This window comes from Fundulus heteroclitus, chromosome 6 (assembly GCF_011125445.2).
Source record: "Fundulus heteroclitus isolate FHET01 chromosome 6, MU-UCD_Fhet_4.1, whole genome shotgun sequence".
Lineage (NCBI taxonomy): Eukaryota > Metazoa > Chordata > Actinopteri > Cyprinodontiformes > Fundulidae > Fundulus > Fundulus heteroclitus.
In genome coordinates this window covers 28,222,768-28,245,039 of record NC_046366.1, presented here as the reverse complement: position 1 = coordinate 28,245,039, position 22,272 = coordinate 28,222,768, and the positions used below count along the sequence as shown (strand labels likewise).

Genomic DNA, 22,272 nt, shown 5'->3' with positions numbered 1-22,272 from the left:
CTTCCAGCTTTTTTAGACTTGTTGATGGTCAGCCTGTCTGTGTCAGGGGCTGGGTTTCTCTTTTATCCAAGGAGAGAGAGGAGAGAAAGGATAGAAAAAAAATAGCTGTGTCAGACATGACGAGAGAGAAACAACGATAAAACTCGATCAAATGATGATTTAAGACACTTTAAAGAACCCGCCATGGCTATAAGGGAGCTCAAAGTTTGCCTTTTAGGGGTAAGTGCAAGATGTTTTCTCTCTCTCTCTCTCTCTTTTTAGGGGAGGAAATTCCTTTAGTGAGTGGAAATAACGGAGGACATTTTGATGTCAAAAGCAACGCAACGACTACATTCAGGCAGTTAAAACGCTCTTTTCTGGTGTTTAACCTCGGAAAAACTTGTTAATGGCTCGCCTGGAAAAGAAAAAAAAAAGCTTTGTCCACCCCGGCGGGCGCAGCAGTCGTGTTCTTTGCTTTGTGGTACCGTTTAAAATCAAATAATCGTGTTTTTTTGTTTCTTTTTTTACCCCGCTTTGTATCGCCGGTTTTTAAGCCGTTTGACAGTTTGTTGCCCATGACGTCATCCCCTGACCAGCGGCCTACACGTAAGCCGTTAGATTTCCTGCTGCGTCTGCAGAAAAACAAAACAGGCAAACCCCGGCTTGGTTTCTTTATGACGGGCAGTCTCCAACAGTCTGCTGAAGCAAACGGGACTTTATCGCTGAAATAAAGGGCTTTTTTTTTTTTTTTTTTTAGAGCTTTTAGCCTCGGTGTGACATGCTCACCAAAACTCACTCACACATCTGTTTGTGTTTATGATCAGAAAATCTGGACCCTAACCTGTGGGCAGTTTTCAGACGGTTATTTCACCTATTACAGAGCCATTTTTGCCCTTGGTCCAGCTAAACAAATTTAGTTTGGAGCCACAAATGTTACACATCTCTTTGAAACAAAAGCTTGTTTTTATAGTGTACTATAGGATATTTGTTTAATTTTTTTTTTAATTTTTTTTTTTTAACATTTTTTATTATTTAACCAACAGTATTTTTATGTTCAGGTTTAATACGTTCTCTTAATTTTCATAGCAAATGGCATCAAAATTATGAAAAAGCAAGTTGTTTGCAACATATTGACAAAAAGATACTTCATTTAGCTATAGTAAAATATTCTATACACCATTAGTTTCTTTCGTTTTGGAAATGTTATGCATATATTGCAGAAATAATGCATGCTAAAGCTAGCAATTTTAAATTACCTTTACATTTAGAAACATTGACCATTTTTTTCCCCCTGCATTTTTGGTCTAAGTTTTAAAGAGCCAAAGCTGAAGGTGTAAAGAGCCACACGCGGCTCTGGAGCCACAGGTTGCAGACCCCTGACCTATTAAAATGGAGAAAAAAAGCTCTGTAAACCCAACCTGGCCCTGTGTGACAAAGTAAAGCGGTCCCCTCTTTCCAATTAATACACTATGTTACCAGAAGTATTCACTTTTCATCCATCCATCCATTGCCTTCCGTATATCTGGGCAGAAAAAACCCAGACGATCCTCTCCCCAGTGACAATCCCGAGGCGTTCCCAGGCCAGACGGGATGAATGCGAATTCTGGCTCTTCAACAGGGTCTCCTTCCAGTGGGACATGCCTGGAAAATCCCCAAATGTAGGCGCCCAGGTGGCTTTCTGAACAAATGCCCAAACCACCTCACCTCACTCCTTTCAATGTGAAGCAGTAGCGGCTCTACTTTGAGCTCCTAGCCCTTTCCCTAAGGATGAGGAACACTGCAAAAACAGATCTAAAAATAAGTAAAATGTTCTTAAAGTTAGTGTATTTGTCCTCGATTTGAGCAGGTAAATAAGATTATTTGCCAATGGAATGAGTAGATAATTTGACATCCTGCACTTGAAATAAGATGATGGAGATGAGTTGTTCCTATTTTAAGTGCAAAAATCTTGTTCCATTGGCAAGTCATCTTATTTACCTGCTCAAATCAAGGACAAATACACAAATTTTAAGAACATTTTACTCATTTTAAGTTCCGTTTTTGCAGTGAAGCTCATTTTGGCGGCTTGCATCTGGAAACCTATTCTTTTGTCATGATCCATACTTCATGACCATAGGTGAGGGTCAGGATGTAGATGGACCAGTTAATTGAGAGCTTTGCTGTTTGGCTCAGCTCTTTCTTCAACATAACAAGACACCAAGATACTTCAACTCCTCTGCTTGACTGACTCCGGACTCAGAAGGGGCAAGCCACCATTTTCCCTTACAAGGACGATGGAGGAGCTGACCCTCATCCCGGCTGCTTCGCACTTAGCGGCCAACCGACTGTGCACGCTGAAGGCCGTGACCCAAAGACGACAACAGCACCACGGCATCCACAAAAAGCAGATGCCGTCTGGAGGTTCTCAAGGTCACTGAAAGTTCTAGTTGGTAATCCTGCTGGGTGACATGGTCCTTCCGTCCTGACAGTAGTAAATACATTATGTATTCAGAAATAGGAGGTTTAAAAAATTGGATCTATGTGAAAGCTGCAGGCCTGTAAAAACTCTAACCAATCACTGCAGTTTGGACCGAAGGACCGTTGATTGCTAGTTTCCGCTTGCTGACTGGACATGCGCACTACTAGTGTTTGTGTATTTGGTTAGCTTAGCGGTTAGCTTCGGTGTTAGCCGTTCATTGTAGCTCCACGCTGCTCTCACCATATACTTTGAACATGGCTGAGAGTCGCAAGAAGTGAACCGCGTACATGTTTATGAGAAGAAGAGGAAGGCCTCAGTAGAAATAAATAAGACCAGAGTATATTTGGAAGATGTTTTTTCATACAATCCCCCTGAAGAGTGGAAGTGCCGGTAAGACGGTCTTGTGCATGCGCTGTTTTTGAAAAAGGGACTTGGGGGAAACTTCCAGAAAAATTCACAGCTCTACCTTGCAGTGACATCCCATTCTTAATCCATAGGGTTTAATATGACGTTGGTCCACCCTCGCCAGCTATAACACCTTCAACTCTTCTGTCCACAAGGTTCAGTGGTGTGTTTATGGGAATTTTTGACCATTCTTACAGAAGATCATATGTCAGGTCAGACACTGATGTTGGACGAGAAGGTCTGGCTCTCAACCACTGCTCTAATGTATCCCAAAGGTGTCCCATCGGGTTGAGGCCAGGTCTCAACCAGGTATACAAACCAGTCAAGGCAATCCTCACCAAACTCTTTCATCCATGTCCTTATGGACCTTGCTTTGTGCTCTGGTGAACAGTCATGTTGGAAGGGGAAGGGACCCTCTGCAAACTGTTCCCACACAGTTGGAAAAACAGCATTGTCCAAAATGTCTTGGTATGCTGAAGTATTCAGAGTTTCTTGCACTGGAACTAAGGGGCCAAACCAAGCTCCTGAAAAACGGCCCCTCACCAGAATCCCCCCTCAACCCAACTTTACACTTGGCACAATGCAGTCAGACTAGTACCGTTCTCCCGGTAACTGCCAAACCCAGACTCATCCTTCAGATTGCCAGATGGAGAAGAATGATCCATCACTCCAGAGAAGGTGTCTCCACTGCTGTGGAGTCCAGTGGTGCCGTGCTTTACACCTCTGCACTGGACATTTTACATTGCACTTGTTGATGTATGGCTTGGATGCAGCTGCTCGGCCATGGAAACCCATTCTATCAAGCTCTCTGCGCAGTCGTTGAGCTAATCTGAAGGCCACATGGAGTTTGGTGGTCTGTAGCGATTGACTCTGCAAAAAGTTGCCAACTTCTGCGCACACCGCTTCGTGTCCGAGTTGCTGTTGCTCCTAATCGCTTCCACTTTGTTATAACACCACTGACAGTTGACCGGGGAATATTTAGGAACGAGGAAACTTTACGACAGGACTTGTTGCACAGGTGGCATCCTATCACAGAACCATGCTGGAAGTAACTGAGCTCCTGAGACGGACCCATTCTTTCTTAGACTTAGACTTAGACAACTTTGTCATTTTGTATGCACAGAGTGCGTACAGAACGAAATTTCGTTTGCATACAGCTCGAAAATTTCAGTGAATTGCTGTAGATTTCAGAATAAAGTAAATTACATGATAAAATTACTGGATAAAGTGCAACAGTGATTTCACAGTACAGCAACTGAAATGTAAACAATGCAGGACAAATGTGGTACAGAGTCCAGTTATAGCTTCAGCAGTTCAACAGTCTGATGGCCAAAGGGAAAAAGCTTTTGCAGAACCTGGTGGACCTGCAGCAGATGCTGCGGAACCTCTTCCCAGAGGGCAGCAGCGAGAACAGTCCATGGTGGGGGTGTGTGGGGTCCCTGATGATGTTACAGGCTCGGGCCACGCAGCGCTCAGATGAAATGTCCTTGATGGAGGGAAGAGGAGCCCCGATGATCTCTTCTGCTGTCCTCACCACTCTCCTCACGTTCTTGCAGTCGAAGGCATTGCAACCTCCACACCACACAGAGAGACAACTGGTCAGAATGCTCTCTATGGTGCTTCTGTAGAAGGTCTTTCACAAATGTTTGTAGAAACAGTCCGCATGCCTTTGAGCGTGATTTTATACGCCAGTGGCCATGGAAGTGATGGGAACACCCAATTTCCATTATTTGGAGGGTGACCAAATACTTTTGGCTTACACTGTGAATTAAACAATGATTAACCACTTTGTCCAGTACTCTGGACAAACTCTGGACTCCATGTCACTAGCTACACCCAGGCTGAATTACTGCCTGTCAGGAATTCACCTAAAGGAACCTGTCAGACAACATGAAGTAGGCAAACAGACCTAAATAAGAAAAACACATCATGTCCCAATCTAAAACAAATTCAAGAACAGATGAGCTACACGGTCATACCCAGACCAACAACGCCACCGCAGACATCACTTGCTTCTCCTAAGGTCAGAGTTCAAAATTTAACAATAAGAAAGTGGGAGAAACTGGAATTCATTGAAGAGTTTCTGAAAAACAAACAATACAAACCCAAGGAGCAAGTGTGCCACTCATGTACGGAGGCCTTAGTTCTGGACACCTCTATCCCGGGTTCGACTCCCACCCTGTGGACCTTTGTCGCATGTCTTCCCCCTCTCTTTCTTCAACCACTCGTGCCACAGGAGAGGCCTAGCTCACATTTGCTAATACACATTTTGGGGAAGGAACGCTTCACTTCAGTAAAAGAACATCAAACCTAAAATCAAACCAGGTGATTGTCTGGGGCTGCTCAGCTGCAGCTTGACCTGGATAACTTGCCGTGATTGATGGAACCATGGATCTTGCTCTCTGTCTTAGAAAATCCCGAAGGATAATGTAAGGCTATTAGTTCATGACCTTAAGTTAAAAGACACTTGGCACACAAACTACTCCGCTGCAGAATTGCTAAAAAAAAACAACAACAAAAAAAAAAGTTTGAGTGGCCTAGTCAAAGTACAGATGTAAATCTGACTGCAATGCTTTGGGATGACCTAATTTGGGCTGTCTATGCTTAAAACTCCTCCAGTTGGGCTAAATTAGTAACCTGACAACAGCCAGCTGCATGTATCGCTCCGCCTAGCTCCACTCACATCCATCTGGGACCTCTCCATAGGAATTGCCTTTACTGAAGGCTGGGCCTTATCAAAACTCCTTGCATATGATTGGATAAGCCACTTGTCTGTCATCTTTATCGACGTGCTATTTCAACCACTCACACCGAAGCTAACCCGTGACGCTGTGAGAGCGACGCAGGAAAAAAACAACCTTTTTTTTTTTTTTTTTATGTGTTTGCGGCTCTAGTGCAGGGTTTCCCGCAGCGCTATCTTGGCGAGGCGGCCGCGGAAAACGTGTTGTCGTCCACCCCCCCGCACCGCGATCCGGTCCGCGAGTCGGTCCGCCTCGCATAAGCAAATTCCTGCAGGAAACACTGTAGTGGCACACCTTTTATTGACAGTGAGCTGACAGGAAGAGGGGGGAACACAGGCGGAAAAAGCGCCGCGGGTCGGAGTCGATCCCGCGCCGACCGCGTCGAGGACTAAAGGCCTCCCAATATGGTTTGCGCTAACCGCTAACCGCTCCGGGGCGCGTTGCGCGTCCGCGTACGCGCCCCGGAAAACAAAACTTGCCAAATCCGGTCGGGAGAAGGGCGAAAACATGGTTTCCACCAACAAAAGCCTTCAGAGCCGTTCTCTGATGTTCTTTTAATGAAACAATATCAGATAGATTGGACAACACGGAAGAAATAGCAGCATCAATGCTAACGCTTGCTTCCTCGATGCGAGCCGCCATTGTTGTTGGAATCTCACGGTGGCTTCTCCACTACGTCACATCCATGAAACACCCGCCCTGCGTCCTGATTGGCCAGACCAAAAATTTGGTTGGGGAAATCACTTTCAATGAGCCATGTCCCAGATGTATGTGAGTGGAGCTAGGCGGAGCGAGACATGCAGCTGGCTGTTGTCAGGTTACTAAATTAGGCCATTCTATGAAGAACCTTGGGCCAAACTTTGTCCACAGTGACGTAAATGAGGCTGTTGGCGCCGCCAAGGTTGGTACAGCCAGTTATTGGGTTTAGACGGCAATTATTTTTCACATTGGTCCAAGTTGATTAGAATACCCCCCCCCCCCCCCCCCCCCCCCCTTGAGAAATGAAATCATAATTTGGAAACTGGTGTTTGTGTTTACTCAGGTGGTCTTTGTCCTGGTGGTCTGACACACTTCAATGTTTCTAATCACTAAGCAAAGACCTACGAAATCTGTCAGGGGGTGAATACTTTTTCACAGCACTGCATATTCGCTGCACTTAGTTAGTGCTGCATGACATTAGAAAATCCTGCAATGGTCATAATATTGATAAATGTTGCGATGACAGTTGTAATATATACCCATTGCTTTCATCCCTGTCTTGCAACAGAAGTTTATAATAACTGGAATATATTAACCAACAGTTATTGCGCTCTAAAAAGTCATTTGCCGTGTGGATATTGCACACACCGATATTGCGATAGGGATATATTGGAGATATTATTGTTCAGCCTTATACGATCAATGTGTTGGAAACACTGGGCCAGTGTTACAATTAAAAGACTGATCACAGAGCTCCTGACCGTCCAGTTGCTCAATCGATTTGGTGCAAAGAGACCTTAGATTGTGTGCTTGTGTTTACTGTGGCTGACATGTGACCCTCTCTGCTTCCAGGACACGGGAGTGGGCAAATCCAGCATAGTTTGCAGATTTGTTCAAGATCATTTTGATCACAACATAAGCCCCACCATAGGGTGAGTATATGAATCACATGAGGCTCTGTCACTGCTGCGAAACAAGTCGATCAAGCTTGTTTGTGGGGGAGGCTCGGTCAAAGTTCAAATCGAAGCTGAGATCAGAATTCAACTCTTTAAGGTTGAGATAATTAAAATATTATCGTGGCTGTGAGCTGCTTCCTTCAGGAGGGGGGATTGCTGCAAATCAGTGCCATTGACTGGGCTTGCCTGTATAACTTTTTACCATTTGGCAGTATAAACCCCATTTGACACGAGCAGGAATGTGTGTGGTGGTTGAACTGGAATCTATGCATATAATTGGATTAGATGTGAAGGATTTTAGTGTCTATATAACTGGATAGTAATTGGTTGACATTTGATGGTATATATATTGAGTTAAAATGCACCCTGCTTGTAAAATGAGCAATTCTGCAGACTGACTACTTTGCCCACATAACAAATGGGGCCCTTATAGAAAATGTGCTGAAAAATTGGGCTCCGGTGGAATTATCTGCTTGTTATGTAATCGCCCCATAGGACCAAAGCCTATAGATTTGATGCAGGTCATCTCTGGATCAAAGGAGGGACCCATAATGGGTTCCTCAGTGTGATACATACCGTAAATTGTAGCTGATTTTCTATTTGCCTATTTGGGACCTAGTTTAGACCTGCGTAGGTCTAAACCCAGTGGGATTCACACGATTAGCACCCCTCCAATATGATCCATATGTGTCCCATGGCTGGGTGTTGCTACAAGAAAAACTAGAAGGGTAATTGTCATTTTATGTGTACATTAGTTGTTTATTTCCACAATGCCGCCAAAAAGTATTCACCGCCCCATAATTGTTCCACATTTTGTTGGCGTTACAGACTTATTCTGAAAGCAATCTGAGGAAAAGCTTTCTTTTAAAATATATACACAAAATAGTCTGTATTCATAAAGTGGAAAACTTGTACATTAAAATAGGAAATATTTAAGCATACTGTGCATTAAATATTCACTCCCCTTATCATGACACTCAGAACAGAGCTTAGGGGCCATCAGAATTACACCGTTGGTCATTAAGAAACTTAATACCACTTGATTTGAGTCCACCTGTGTAAAAGTCAGCCGATTGAACATGTTTTGAGTTGGACTCCATTATCTGTTTAAGGTCTCCCAGTTGGCATCTGGGTTGACATCTGCATCTGTTGACTCTTATCAGAGCAGAAACAAAGCAAAAAGACCTTCAAGATTGGCTTGGGTCAAAGCACAAAAGACGTTTGGCAGCAATGGGCCTCCCAGAAAGCTTTGTGGTTGATATTCAGAAATGGAAGACGTTTGGAACCACCTGGACTCTCAGATTGACCCACCTGACCAGATGAAGTAATTAGGGAAGAAGGGCCTTGGTCAGAGGTGACCTGGAGCCCAAAACGGTCCCTCATGAAGCTCCAATGTTCCCCTATAGAGAGAGAACCGTCCAGTAGGTCAACCATTTCTAATACACACTAACAAGACTTTGCACAGAGGGTTCTGTCATAACAGCCAAAGAGGTTCTTTAAGAGGACCTCCTCCAGGGATCTTTGGACCTCAGTCCAATCTTTCAACATGACTAAATGTCCTCGAGTGGTCCAGACTGAACCCTGGCCTTTATCTAACTCAGGTTTGTCCAAAGGGCGGCCCGGGGAACATTTGCAGCCCCTTGTCTGATTTTGTGGCTCATGCAGATGAAAAATGTTTTCTTTTTATTCGGGTAAAATTATTAGACAGGTTAAGATCTTACAACTGAAAATGTTGGGTGCAACACAATGTATTCATCTTTTAAGAACCACACTTTTTACATTCTCTTAAATTTCATAGTAAATAGGACCTTCTATCTCAGGACTTTAATGCAAACGTTTGTGCATTAAAAGCTGTTTTGAATTCATTTATTAAAATTAGCTAAATACAGCAACTGTTTCCCAAATCCTGTCTTCATACTGCTAGACCAAAAAGAATTCAGTTCTTTTCAATCGAGACTAACGTGATTTGCAAACTGGGTGACCATTTCTTAATGAAGCAAATGAGCAAAACCAGCTCAACAATCTTTTAACGTCCCTTTCCTTCAGAAAATCTGACTTCATTTGTTTAATTAAAATGATCATATTTAGTTGAGCAGGTAAAAAAAATCACAAATCACAGCATAACTTTTTGGTTATGTTTATATAGTTTTTTTTTATCAACTGTTTTGGCCATGGAGCTCTTTTGACTTGACAATTTCGGCCCACATGCCAAAATGTTTGGAAACCCCTGATCTATCTGCTCTATCCATCCAATCTGACCGACCTACAGAGGAAAATGGAAGGAGATACCCCAAAAGATCAACTTGGGACTGATTTAAGACTTGATCTTCCAAAAATACCTTAAAACATGTTCCTCATGCTGTGATTAAAGGCAGTTTTTGTAGATTAAAGAAAAGAAAGTTCTAATAACATCGGTTTTAGAGTAACCTCTTAATGCAACAAAGGGTGCAAAGGTGAAGGGGTTAGGAATCATTTCTGATACCTGCATTTTAAATATTGTGGCAGCATTTTCTTTTTACTAAATTCACACTTCAAACCTCAAGTTAGACCCGACACTTGTGGATTGATGAAAACAGAATAAAGGATTAATTTTAGCTCAGAAAATGCAGAAGGTAGTAGTTTATAGCCTCTGACGTCACCTGGTTTCACCGTGGAAGTCTATTGTTTTCACTGTTATAAATTCTCCTGCTGGCTTGAACGGAGGTATTTTTAAGAAGAATGACTGTTGAGAAATGCACTTCCACGTCTGCAGGGCATCTTTCCTGACCAAGACTGTGCCATGTGGAAATGAGCTACATAAATTTCTGATCTGGGACACAGCTGGACAAGAACGGGTGAGTAACTCATCCGGTAACGGTTTTGGTTTAAACACCCGACTCCATGAATCATGCTTTTTTTTTCCGGGTCGTTTTTCCATTACACATCTGGACCAGAGAGCCACTCATCACAGGGTGTTATTTTTAACAGCGCAGCAGGGTGATTGATTGGGTCCAAAGGTTAGGAGACGTTTCGCCTTTGGAACACAAACACTGATACTTGTTGTGACGAGTATTCACCTCAGTCCCAACTTCCTAAAAAAAAATATGATAGAGTAGTGCTTGTTTTGATGCATACGGCTATAAATACGTGCCAAATGTAAAGCCTTTTGCTCATTCGCCTGGTGGCACAATGTGGAAACACTAAGTGGCGCTTGTCAAGAAACTACTGTCCCTCGGTGTCTGTTGATGCCTGCTTGCATATTTATTAAGTGTTGCTGGATACAGAATAATTGCAAACAGAAGCTTGCCGTAAACGTGTTTATTTGTATGACCACTGTGCTTGCCGTACATTCCCCTGCTCCCTTCCCACTGCTGTCATAAATCACAGAAACCACAAACTGCATGACCAGCCGTTTCTGCATTGGTTTGGTGTGGAGTTCTTTAGCTAGTAGCTCAGTTTTGGGATTTAGTTTCATTGTGGCACTTAAAACAATAAAAACAAGTGCATTTTTTTTAAATGTCAGAGTGGTGAGTCTACCCTGACGCCACACTGTAAAAACAGAGCTAAAAATAAGTAAAGATTTTCTTGAAATGATCCCAACAATCTAATGGCGTACCGCGCACGTGACGTCACCGTCTCAAGAGCAACGCCCCTTTTGCCGCTTTGGTAGGGCATACAGGAGAGAACGCCCGTAGCAACCAGCTATTAAACGCACAACAGAAACAGCGATATGACCGACTTTACAGCCGTTAAACTTTCCCAAGACGATGTCCCAGGCGCACGGATTACTGGTCGCACTGTAGAAGAACACACCAACCTTCAGCTCAAACGATGGCTTGAGTGTTGAGGGCTTAAAAAAAAACGGAAAACTGGCCGAGTTGATCGAACGGTAAGCTTTGTTTTTTTTTTCCTGCGTGGCGGTCATGCCGTCGTCGGCCGTTTTTTTGTTTGCAATCACCGTCCAGGGATCAGTATATGTTTAATGTTTGTCTTATTTGAAATGTTTTTGAGTAAGCTATCCTGGTAGCAGGCTATCAAGTTAGCGCCTGCTACCATGATAGCCTATATGCTGTCATAGTAGCAGGCGCTTCAATATTAACATGTCGGCCACCAAAATACTCTACCTGTTCACTACTCGCTGGAATTGGGTCAGGATGTTCTTCGGTTGTGCCCTTTCCTCCAACAAAATGCTTGCTACATATGTAGGTGAATTTGGTAACTTTTTCCGGGTTGAACTGTTGTGTAGGCCGACCGCACCGGTGGACCCAGCGCACACATTTCTCCTTGGCAGTCTTGAAGAAAACATCCTTCATATGCGGCCGATCAGCATACCTCAAGTCGCTGTTGCACGTTCCATAGCAACAATGTTTAAAAACCATGGTTTTAGATTTGGAAAAAGCAGTCGTTTACCGAGTAAAACCAAGGGTAACGCACGTCTCTTTTACAGCGACACAGCAGCGGACTATGCAAGCTTGCCCTACTGCGTACCACGTGATGTGACGTTACGTTTCTAAAAATAGCTCGCTCGCGGTACGCCATTCAATGTTGGTGTTACCGTACATGTGTTCGTACAGAACCATCCCCATACAGACGTCACTCAAAGATGCATGCACTGCAGGAACGGAAGTAAAAATAAGTACAATTTCCTTGAAATGACTACGTTTGTCCTTGATTTGAGCAGGTAAATAAGATGATCTGTCAATGGAATAACATTATTTTGCACTTAAAATAGGAACAATTCATCCCCATCATCTTATTTCAAGTGCAGGATATCTAATTATCTTATTTTAGGGGTCAAAATACTCAATCCATAAGCAGATCATCTTATTTATTTGCTCAAATCAAGGACAAACGTAGTCATTTCAAGGAAATCGTACTTATTTTTACTTCCGTTCCTGCAGTGCATGCATCTTTGAGTGACGTCTGTATGGGGATGGTTCTGTACGAACACATGTACGGTAACACCAACATTGAATTAGATTGTTGGGATCCATTCCCATGAGCCTCTGCAATTATTATACTACTAAAGGGACCTAAAACCTGTAACGTCTAGCGGACATTCATCCAAAGCTAAAAGTGTGATTGTGACTTGTGTGTTCTTCTACAAGCATCATCGACTTTATGGGTACCTGTTAGGCACCAATTCTATATTGCTATTTTAACAAAACATATCGCACTCCTTTTTATACAAAAAAAAAAAAAAAAAGCTACATTTTTGGGGTCTTTGCTGCATCTCAGAGACGCAGAAGTCCAACCGGCAAGTTTTCTCACAACCTGTGGAGGTTTCTGGACCTACAGACCAGCCCAGGATGAGTTTTGTCTGGACCTTTGGACACTTTGCTCACTTCTTCTAAGATAAAGCACAGCTTTATTTTAATTAAACTCTTGACTCTGCAGCACTGAAAGAAAGTGTCTGTTTAGTGACTGAGCTAAAGATGTGGAAACGTATGGAGACCGTTCCATATTTATCCTTGTTGAGCCACATAAATTGTCTTCTCTCCACACATTTGTTTGTTTTTCTGCCATAATCGTGGCTTTATACTTTTTAGTAATGCCAAATAAACAGTATGTTTGTCCCTGAGAATGTGAGTGACGCTGACAGCACTGATCTATTTCATTTAAGGTGCGTATATGTGGTTGGGTATGGGTGGGTGGGGTTACCAAGCGCCTGCCAAACTTGCTTACTGCATGGAAAAAACTACTAGCTCGTGTATTTCCTGGATGTCGCTGGAGTTGTCGCGCTACACGGGGCTCTCTGTGATCCAAAGCACGGATCTACAGGCTAAAAACTCTAGACAACGTTGTTGCTTTGCGTAGCTGCTGTCACACAGATATGTAACCATAACCGAGAGGAGCAGAGAAAAGGCAAAGCTGCTGAAATTGTTCTGCCCGTCTCACCAGATGGAAAACACGATGCAGATTTTTGCTGACCACGGCAAAAAGGCGTTTTTTTTTACTGACGTTGCACATTTCATCACGTGAACACATTAATCTTCATCTGTGCACCCAAACGCGGTACCCCCCTCTTCGTCGACGCAGCTGACCCGGGTTCAATTCTGGCCTGTTCTATTCCCCCCTTTCCTGTCAGCCTACTTTATAAAAAAAATTAGCCACTGGTTCTACAAAAAAACCCAGAAAAACAATCTTAAGAAAAAGAAAATTAGCCTTAATTTTGTTAATTTTAAGTGTGGAAAATAACTTGTTTGCTGATTCTAACTACACAAAACATGTTCTTTTCCAGTTTCACTCGTTAGCTCCTATGTACTACAGGGGATCAGCTGCTGCTGTCATTGTTTACGACATCACTAAACTGGTGAGTGATGCGACAAACCGGTCTCCAACCATCAGTAAAAAGAGAGAGAAAAAAAAGCTAATTTCTGTTTGTATTTAATGAAAAAAAAAAACTGGTTCTGACAACCGGAGCCTGATGTAAAGCCGCATTACTTGTCCATCAGTCTGGGATGCTGTGGAAAACCCCATCGTAGGTAATAAAGAGGCTGGGCATTTCCCAGAGCTGACCACCATCTGTTCCTGCTCACCAGGACTCCTTCCAGACACTGAAGAAGTGGGTGAAGGAGCTGAAGGAGCACGGCCCAGAGGACATCGTTGTAGCCATAGCAGGAAACAAGAATGATTTAGGAGACATCAGGTTAGAGACACTCTTTGTCTCTCTCCTAGGTTCTAACCAAAGACTGTCGCACTTAAATGTTTTACTGTACATCAAACAAGGATAACAAAGAGTACAAATGATTAAAAAAAGCGTTTTTTTAATGATGATTTCCTTGATGAAGGGTGAGAGAAGCTGTCCAAACCAACCTGGCCCTATGAACAAAAAGTAATTGATCCCTAACTTTTATTGTTAGGGGTCAATTAAATCGTCTTTGGAAAACAGGGTGTTTTTATTCAGAATATCTTTGCTATAAAAATGCAAAAAAATAAAAAAATCACAGCACTGCTTGTGATCTGTGGGATTAATGGAAGTAGGCTGTTGTTGTTTTTTAATACTGAAAACTGACTGGTTGCTTAGTCCTACAGGTTTAGCTCACCAAAAGAAACTGGATTCCTAATGGCTGTAATTCTTTTTCAGTGTTTGTACAGATTTATTTTTTTTGTTAGAAATTGAAAGGAAGTAAAGTCCTTTGTAAAAACAATTTTTTCCCCCCATCTGAACTGTTTTTCTGCTTCACAGGGAAGTTCCTATGAAGGAAGCGAAGGAGTTTGCTGAATCAATTGCAGCTATTTTTATTGAGACCAGCGCCAGAAATGCGGTCAATGTCGAGGAGCTCTTTCAGAAAATCAGTAGGTTTTCATGCCTTTTTGTTCCATCTGTTTAACGTCTGGGGCTCCTTTCTGGCACAAAGTCCTTTACTTTTGACTTTTTTCACTTCTTCCATGCAACATTTCCTTAAATCTGTTGGCAAAGGTGCAATGAAATATCCAGAAATGCGCTTTTGCAGACAGAAGTTGTCCTTTTTATGTCTACAAGAGATGGTTTTTGTTAGGTAGCACTTTTGTGCTTTTTTTTTTTCGTTTTCAATTCTGTGATATCTACTCAACAGCCGGTCGCCTCAAGTGTCAAAACCTGGTGTAAAACCCCGTAAACTTAAGTTTCATTTGGGGTTTAAACGAACCATGGGTATACTGGCCGGTCTCTGTAAACAAACAATCTGATTTTCATTAAAGCAGCAGCTGGAAACAATCGTCATTTACGTTCCACAGCCCTGTTTAGTCACAGTCGTGGGGGCCTCGCCCACATCATTTGTGACATGTATGAATAAAAGACACATTTCTCTCAGAATAAAGTAACAGCATCAGAACAGAGGATTCATTTCTACAAAACCAAACCGAAACCTACACTTAAACGTCTCTGCAAATGTTGCCATCTTATGGCTATATTTGTCAAATTCAGGTAATGGTGCTGGATAGGGTGTCAAAAATGTGATAAAACGACGATTTAGTGTCATTGTTGTTGTGTGCAGATTCATTATTGTTATCAATATAATCACAGTTTTATTTAAATGTGATTAAAAATTAGGGAAAAAAAGCCTTGAAGTAATTCATTAAGAGTGAAGGTGGCAGCAAAGATGTAATTTTTATTACTAGTACTAGTAATATTAGTATTTTTTTGTTGCAATATATAATTTAACAGGTTAACCATTATTAAATGATGCTACAGACAAGTCTGTGTGCACGCTGCATTTAGATGCTTGTTTTTATGAGCCTCATATTGTTTTGGGGGTTCAGCAGAGCAACAGCAGACCCTGATGGTGGAAGTTCAAAACGGCGAAAAAATTGGGAAAACAATAGAAAAAAAACCCTGACACACTTCCAGCTAAAAGTTACCTGTTTTCTTTAGTAGTACTAGTAAAACAAAGAAAAGATTAAATAATGTTTTTTTGTGTCTGTGCTTAATTTCTCATTTTGAGTTTAAACCCCTGCAACACGTTCCTAAAATCTGGGACAGGGACACTTTTATTTAAAACAACGCTCCATGGGCGTCTGGGAACGGATTGGCACTAAGTGTTGAAGCTTTGTAGGTGCAAATCTTTCCCGTTGTTGCTTTTTTTTTAACATTCCTCAACTTTTCTTGCCCTGCCCCAGCTATTCTGGAACATGTTGCACACATGAAATTCAAAATGAATGAAAGCTTATCAGTTTGAGCATTAAATATCTCGTCTTTGTAGTGTATTCATTTCAATACTAATGAAAATGCCTTAAATCATCAGTGCCCGTATTCATAAAGAGAGCTCCTGTCTTAGCCTAAGTATTCCTACCTAGGAGCTTTAGAGCGATTCAGATCGCTGCTGAGAGCGACTCTGAGTGAGCAGACAGAAATCTTTAGTGAGGAGGTGTGACGCTGTCTTTTAAGACCTGTGATTGGTTGATAGTACAAGAAAAAAATGCGCTGCTAGTAATGAAAGGAGAGAAATTAGACTGGATTAAGAAATATGTGTTGTGATGATGAATCAAAATGTTTTAAAGCACCTTATTTACATCCATCCATTTTCCGACACGCTTATCCCTCCTGGGGGTGCTGGTGCCTCTCTCCAGCTGTCAATGGGCGAGAGGCAGGGTTCACTCTGGATAAATCGCCAGTCTAACGCAGCTTATTTTGATCCTCATCATTATTTTGATTTGCTTATTTTTACTCACCAGTCATTTTACTGCCTTATCTATATGATAATAATGTGCACTCACCCGTCAGCATTTTACTGGGATTGCCTGCTCGTATAAAGCGGACGGATCTGTCAAAAAAAAAAAAAATAAGAAGGAAAAACTGAACAGCAGCGCATCTGTCCAATTATCTCTAAGAGGAGGAGGAGTGTTGAAAGGTAAATTGGTCCCCGGCTTACGGTACAAATACAGAGTTTAAGGCGTATCGCTGCAGATCAAGGCGCCTTTTTCTCTGCTTTGTGCACCAGCCTGAAAAGTGAACGCTCCGTGCAGAAAATCACAGCGAGGAGATGGCATCACACCAGCACACATAGATGACCATTTAGGCTACTAAAATTATCATGCAATGCAGAAAATACTTTCTCACCTCTCTTATTTATATATATATATATATATATATATATATATATATATATATATATATATATATATATATATATATATATATATATATAGATATATATATATATATATATATATATATATATATATATATATATATATATATATATATATATATATATTCTTTGTACATTTCTCCACTTTTTATTCATGATCATGGAACATTTTTCTATTATTCTTTATCCTCCATAAAGTTACGTTAGGTAGAGCCGTGCATTTAACCCGACGGGTTATGAATGAATTTCCCCCCTATGGGGATGATGTAGTTAATCTTATCTAAATATTATAATTGTATGATTGTTAAAGAACTTTATTTGCTCATTTCCTCCACTGTTTAGGTGACGGATCAGCTCTCTCTGTTTCCACCATCTTCCCTGCTTCAGACACTCTTAGGCTCCATAAAAGTCCTCCTCGCTACTCCTAACATTTTGACACCTTAAGGCCTAAAATAACTTTTATTTTACCGAGGTAAAATTCTGAGAATTCGGGAAATTCTAAGGTTTTTCCTAAAACGACGTCACTAAAGAGCTACTTTTTTAGTCTTAGGGATCTTTGTGAATACGGGTACAGGATTCTGGGTCAGGATAATGTGCAGCGCAGTCAAAACAAGTAAAATATTCTCCCTGTTCTGGACTGGAAGCAAGCCGCAACAACTTTCCAGTCAAAGCAACAGAAAACGTGTTCAGGGCACAACCGGTTATTTTTTTTAATTTTTTTTTGTCCAGTGCTTGTTCTTTTCCTCACTCACCCACAACTTTTTCTAATGCTGCTCTGGGCAACTCCCCTTCGGCCCATATAAACCACCACAGCAGATGTAGGCGTTTTGTGTGTTTGTGTTAGGGGTTTTGAAAAGAAAAGGGCTCTCCAGTGGTTGTGTGAAAGCTGGTGAGGTGAAGACTCCAGTAACATTTTACATGCATTAACAGACCGCTGCGTTTCAGCCTGTGGCCTTCGTCGGGGTCATTCAAGAAGGAACCAACTTTGTCTTCCCCTCACCAGATCTGTGCCCAGCTCCTCCTGGTGTTGTTGATGAAACCCTTTCATGTGTCAGTAACTGCGGTTTGTGCCTCGTTAGGTAAACAGATCCCACCGCTGGAAAATGCTGAAGTGGAGAGCAACGATTCCTTTAAACTCACCCGGCAGCCCAGTCAGACCACCAGGAGGTGCTGCTAGTGACCCACCAAGGACTTTTCTTTCAACAACCCTGACAAACACCGGGACCTGAACAACATCCACAACGCACATGACATCCTACCTGCTGGGGAGACGACACCGAAGATGACCTGGAGTCACAAAAAAGGAAAAAACTGTAGGGATTAAGTCAAAACACCAACTTATTTAACAGAATTGCACTAGCTGTGATTATCTAACTCAGATGTTTGTCTCCCTCTAGTGGTGGTTTCACTAACTTTACATTTACTACACATTTTTATAATCCCAAATTATCCAGACTGATTTGCTCTTTAGAGTCAGTGTTTGGTTATCTGAGTATTTTATCCTGGCTCTTGGACTAATTTTTTTTTTTTTTTTTTTTTTTGTACAAACTTGTTTTACTCTCAAAGTTAGGCTTACACACCATAGCTGAGCGTATATTTAAGTCGCTCACACACCAAGCCTTTACATTCCTCCTTAAAGGATTTACTATAATTCTGTAGGATGAACGTCATCATGAGTTTTTTTGAAGATGTTTAGCACACGTGGAAACATTTCTGTGTAAATTGCTCACAGCAGCTTTTTTTTGTTTTCTTTTCCTAATACCAAGAAAAAAGGGGGTTTACATTTGTATGGTTAATTATACCTAAAAACTGCAGGTCATCTACTAAAACCATTTTTGTTGTTGTCTAACAATTATTTTTAAAGGTTGCATGGGAATAAAAGCCAGGATTTTGACTTTGTGGAAAATGATAGTGTTCTTAGCCTTAATGTGTAAAATTAGGATTATGTTGAAATTCTGTTTTGTTTTTGTTTCGTTTTGTTTAAAATGGTACTATTTTGATTTTGACTACTTTGGAAAGTTACGTCAGCATTTTTGATGATAGTTTGATAAAATGCCTAAAACAATTACTTTTGGAGCTCTACACAGGATTTAGTCAAAGGGGGGGATGAAGGTATTTTATTATTTTTTTCCCCCTAACATTTTATGTAACATGGATATCTCTTCTGTGCTTTATAACACGACATTTTCCAGACTCTTGTATTCGCTGATCTGAATGTTGTCGTAATGAAAAATCACATCCAGCTTTATTGGGAATCTTCCGAAATGTATTACCTTGCTTTGAAAAGAAAAAAAAAAAAGATGCTGCCGAGCACACCGTTTGAAGTGAGACACGATGCGACTTTGAGATTCATCAAATCTTATGTGGAGTAAGCGTCAGACGTGTCACCGCGGCCTTTCACTGCACTGCGACGCATTTATGACTTTAAAACGAGAGATTGGAGACGGGTAGCAGCTGCCTGCTGTGAATTGAATGTTAAAACCTTTTTCAGTCTAGTTAGGTATGATTATGACCTTCAGTATTTGACGAAATACCCAAAAGTGTTACTTTTATTGTCTAAAAAAGTGCCTTTTTTTTTTTTGCTAAGATTTAAAATATATATTATTTACCACATGGTTTAAAGTGACCACCACTAAGACAAGGATTGTTGGTACAGTCTAACTGTGCACTTTGAAAGTGCCCACTCTTTATAGTTAATCTCATTCAGTATGTATAAATCATGTATCCCTGTTTTCCCAGTAAAGCAGGTCTAATTTTGTATTTTAAAACATTGCAATAAAGTAGTATTCATACAGTTTTCTTTTTGCTTTTGAAGTGTTTCTTTTTTCTTCTAAAAATGTAAAAAGTACATCGTCAGTTTAATGAAGATATCCAAAGGGATTGTGAGCGAGACATTTTTACTCACAACACAAGTCCACACAGCTGTAAAGTTGATGCAACTGTAGTTAATTTGAAGTGCATGATTCAAAACACACTTTAAGGAGTTAATTTGGATGTTTATCCTTTTAACGTTGGTGTAGCATCACGCATCGGTAAAGTGCATTAGAATTATGTGAAAGATTATGTAACAAATTACTGCTGTGGTGCTGCTGCACATAAGTAACTTCACTCACACCTCAACGTCCTGCAGGGTTTTCTCTCTGCAGCTCTATTTAAATGGTCTGTCCTGTTCGTTACAGCTTCACCATTAAGTACCTGTGTTGATAATTATTTGTCCGCTGTGCTGTGGTTGATATTATGTACAGAGCATTCACAAGAACCTGATGGTCACATGCAAATGCAGTACGTTGAAAAAGTTAATTTAATAGAAGCCAACAAGATGAATATTCTCCCTAGGTTTCTCTTTTTATTTCAGGCTCTCCCTGTTGAAATTAAATGTAAATGCTTTAAAAACAAAAAGAAGGCAGAAAGGCTGTCCCTCACCTGAGAAGCTACTTTCAATCAGCTCAAATCAAACCTTTTATTGAATTAATGTAATCCGGAATATAATGCAAGATGGAAAGACATAGAAAAGAACTTAATTAAGGACTTCCCAATGTAAGCAGTACTGGGTAATAAGGAAATAGGATCAATATCAAACAAATTGGAAAATCCATGGCTGAAGCACCAACTCTTGACTTGGAACGCAATCAAAATTTAATACAAACTAATGGGTAAATTACGGCCAATCAGATGGTCTCCATACGACCCAGACTTTAAACCCAATCAATTAGACAAAAGAGTTAAAATATTTAAAGCCTGGGCAAGATTTTACTCACAAATAACAGAGTACTCAAGAACTTTTCAACTTTAAAAAGATAACTTTCTTTAGAACAGCAGGACTTCTATAGATATTTACAATTATGTAATTGTTGTGGATAAATGCAATAAAATACACCCAATAGAAATGGAGGATGCAATACTTTTACGGTCATAGGAGATTCAGCTAAAGGCGCCATCTCAATGATGTTTAAAGACATCTTAACAAAAAAAATAAATAATCTCACTCCACTGATTATGTGAAGAATAGATGGAGGGGGAAAAAGACGGTGGCACTGAAATAAAAGAAGAATGGCATAATTACTGTGAGTTACATTGGAAATGTGACAGTTCCTACGCATGGAGGGAATTTGCATGGAAAGGTTTAATGAGACGTTTCGTAACTCCGAAAATGAAAACTCATTACTCAGGGGAAGATCCCAGATGCTGGAGAGGCTGCGGAAACCAGGACATACATTCATACCTACTCGCTCAACTTGCAGATGGGCAGGTTTAATAAAATATGGGCAAAGTGGATCTCCTGTGTGGGACGGAGGCAGATAAACTGAAGAGACACAAAATGGAAAAACAACAACTAAACATCAGTGATATTAAGGTTACCCTTTGTCTTTTCCCCCCTCTCCCGTTATTCTGCTTCTCTGTGCAAAACATATATATTTTTTGGATTAAAATAACACTTAAACTGTTATATACATGCACTCTCTGGACTCAAATCTGACAATGATGCTGTTTTTATCAACAGGCTGTTCATGCTAGGAAACCCTTGAATTTGGCTGAATTAAAACAATTCTGGATGGAGCAGTGGGCCAAAACGTCTCCACAGCACTCTATCACAAAAGTATTTTCCATTCCTGTTTAGGCTGCAATTACTTTTCAGAAAGTAATTTAAAAAACAACAACTTTATTTGTAGCTTATTCGCCTGAGCTGAGTCTGCTGTTACAGAAAGATGGAACGAGCAAAAGCAGCATCACAGACCAATAGTTTCTAATAAGGTGCGCCAGCTCTGCCTCTACGCCACAAACTGCCACTCATTACATCTCTAGTAAATAATAATAATAATAATAATAAATTACCAGGTGTTTTTCTTGAAATCAATAATTATATAAATGTTCTGGTCATCCTGAATAAATTTTAAGCTTGAGAAATAACCTGAAATCCCCAAATTCTTCAAAAGGTGATGGATCATTCAGTGGATAGGACAAAAAAATTTATAAATCCTCCGTGTTGTTCCCAGATAAACTCAGACTGATTGGTTTACGAACCTTTATTTGTGTAGTATAATCCCACTACAAGACTGTTGGACACATATATCAGATCTTAATCCACTTTAAAATGGCTTGCATTGTGTATTTGCAGGTATTCCATTTCAATATAATGTCAGGATGAGTACCTAAATGAGGACACTTGCACACGTTATGTGATCCTACCCGACATTATGAGGGCGACATACATGTTGAACATATACACTAAAAATAGGACTTCCATCAACCACTATAAGTAAGAGCAGACAATGCTGTCTAATTTGTCTCCACTCGCTGTTTTGACTGACTGTTGGATGCTTCTGCCACTTCCTGTAGCACATTAATCCACTTGCAATGCCATTGCTAGGAAAATATGACCTCTACCATTCTCCATAGCTTTGTGGTAATGTGTCTAAAGGGCATCATCCTTGATTGGTGGCCTTTATTTACTGTTTTTGACTGACTGTTGGCTGCTAATCATC

General features: G+C 40.9%; 1 protein-coding gene across 2 annotated transcripts; it reads left to right on the top strand.

Annotated features, from left to right (window-relative positions):
• LOC105932262 (ras-related protein Rab-31) lies at nt 1-19,075 on the top strand. Of its 2 annotated transcripts, XM_012871339.3 has the most exons (7): nt 1-219; nt 7,135-7,214; nt 9,991-10,072; nt 13,459-13,530; nt 13,760-13,866; nt 14,407-14,516; nt 17,869-19,075. In XM_012871339.3, exons 1-7 carry the CDS (start codon nt 184-186, stop codon nt 17,964-17,966), a joined length of 585 nt encoding a protein of 194 aa, XP_012726793.1. In that variant the 5' UTR covers nt 1-183; the 3' UTR covers nt 17,967-19,075. The 2 variants fall into 2 exon arrangements, with proteins under 2 accessions (XP_012726793.1, XP_035994400.1); XM_036138507.1 differs by lacking the exon at nt 13,459-13,530.
• The last annotated feature ends 3,197 nt before the right edge of the window (nt 19,076-22,272 follow it).

Bases quoted from the DNA above. Each gene is read 5' to 3' on its own strand.
- LOC105932262 (XM_012871339.3), top strand. From the start codon at position 184: ATGGCTATAAGGGAGCTCAAAGTTTGCCTTTTAGGG. The intron at 10,073-13,458 runs GTGAGTAACTCA...GTTCTTTTCCAG, and splicing joins ACACAGCTGGACAAGAACGG to TTTCACTCGTTAGCTCCTAT. The intron at 13,867-14,406 runs GTTAGAGACACT...TCTGCTTCACAG, and splicing joins AATGATTTAGGAGACATCAG to GGAAGTTCCTATGAAGGAAG.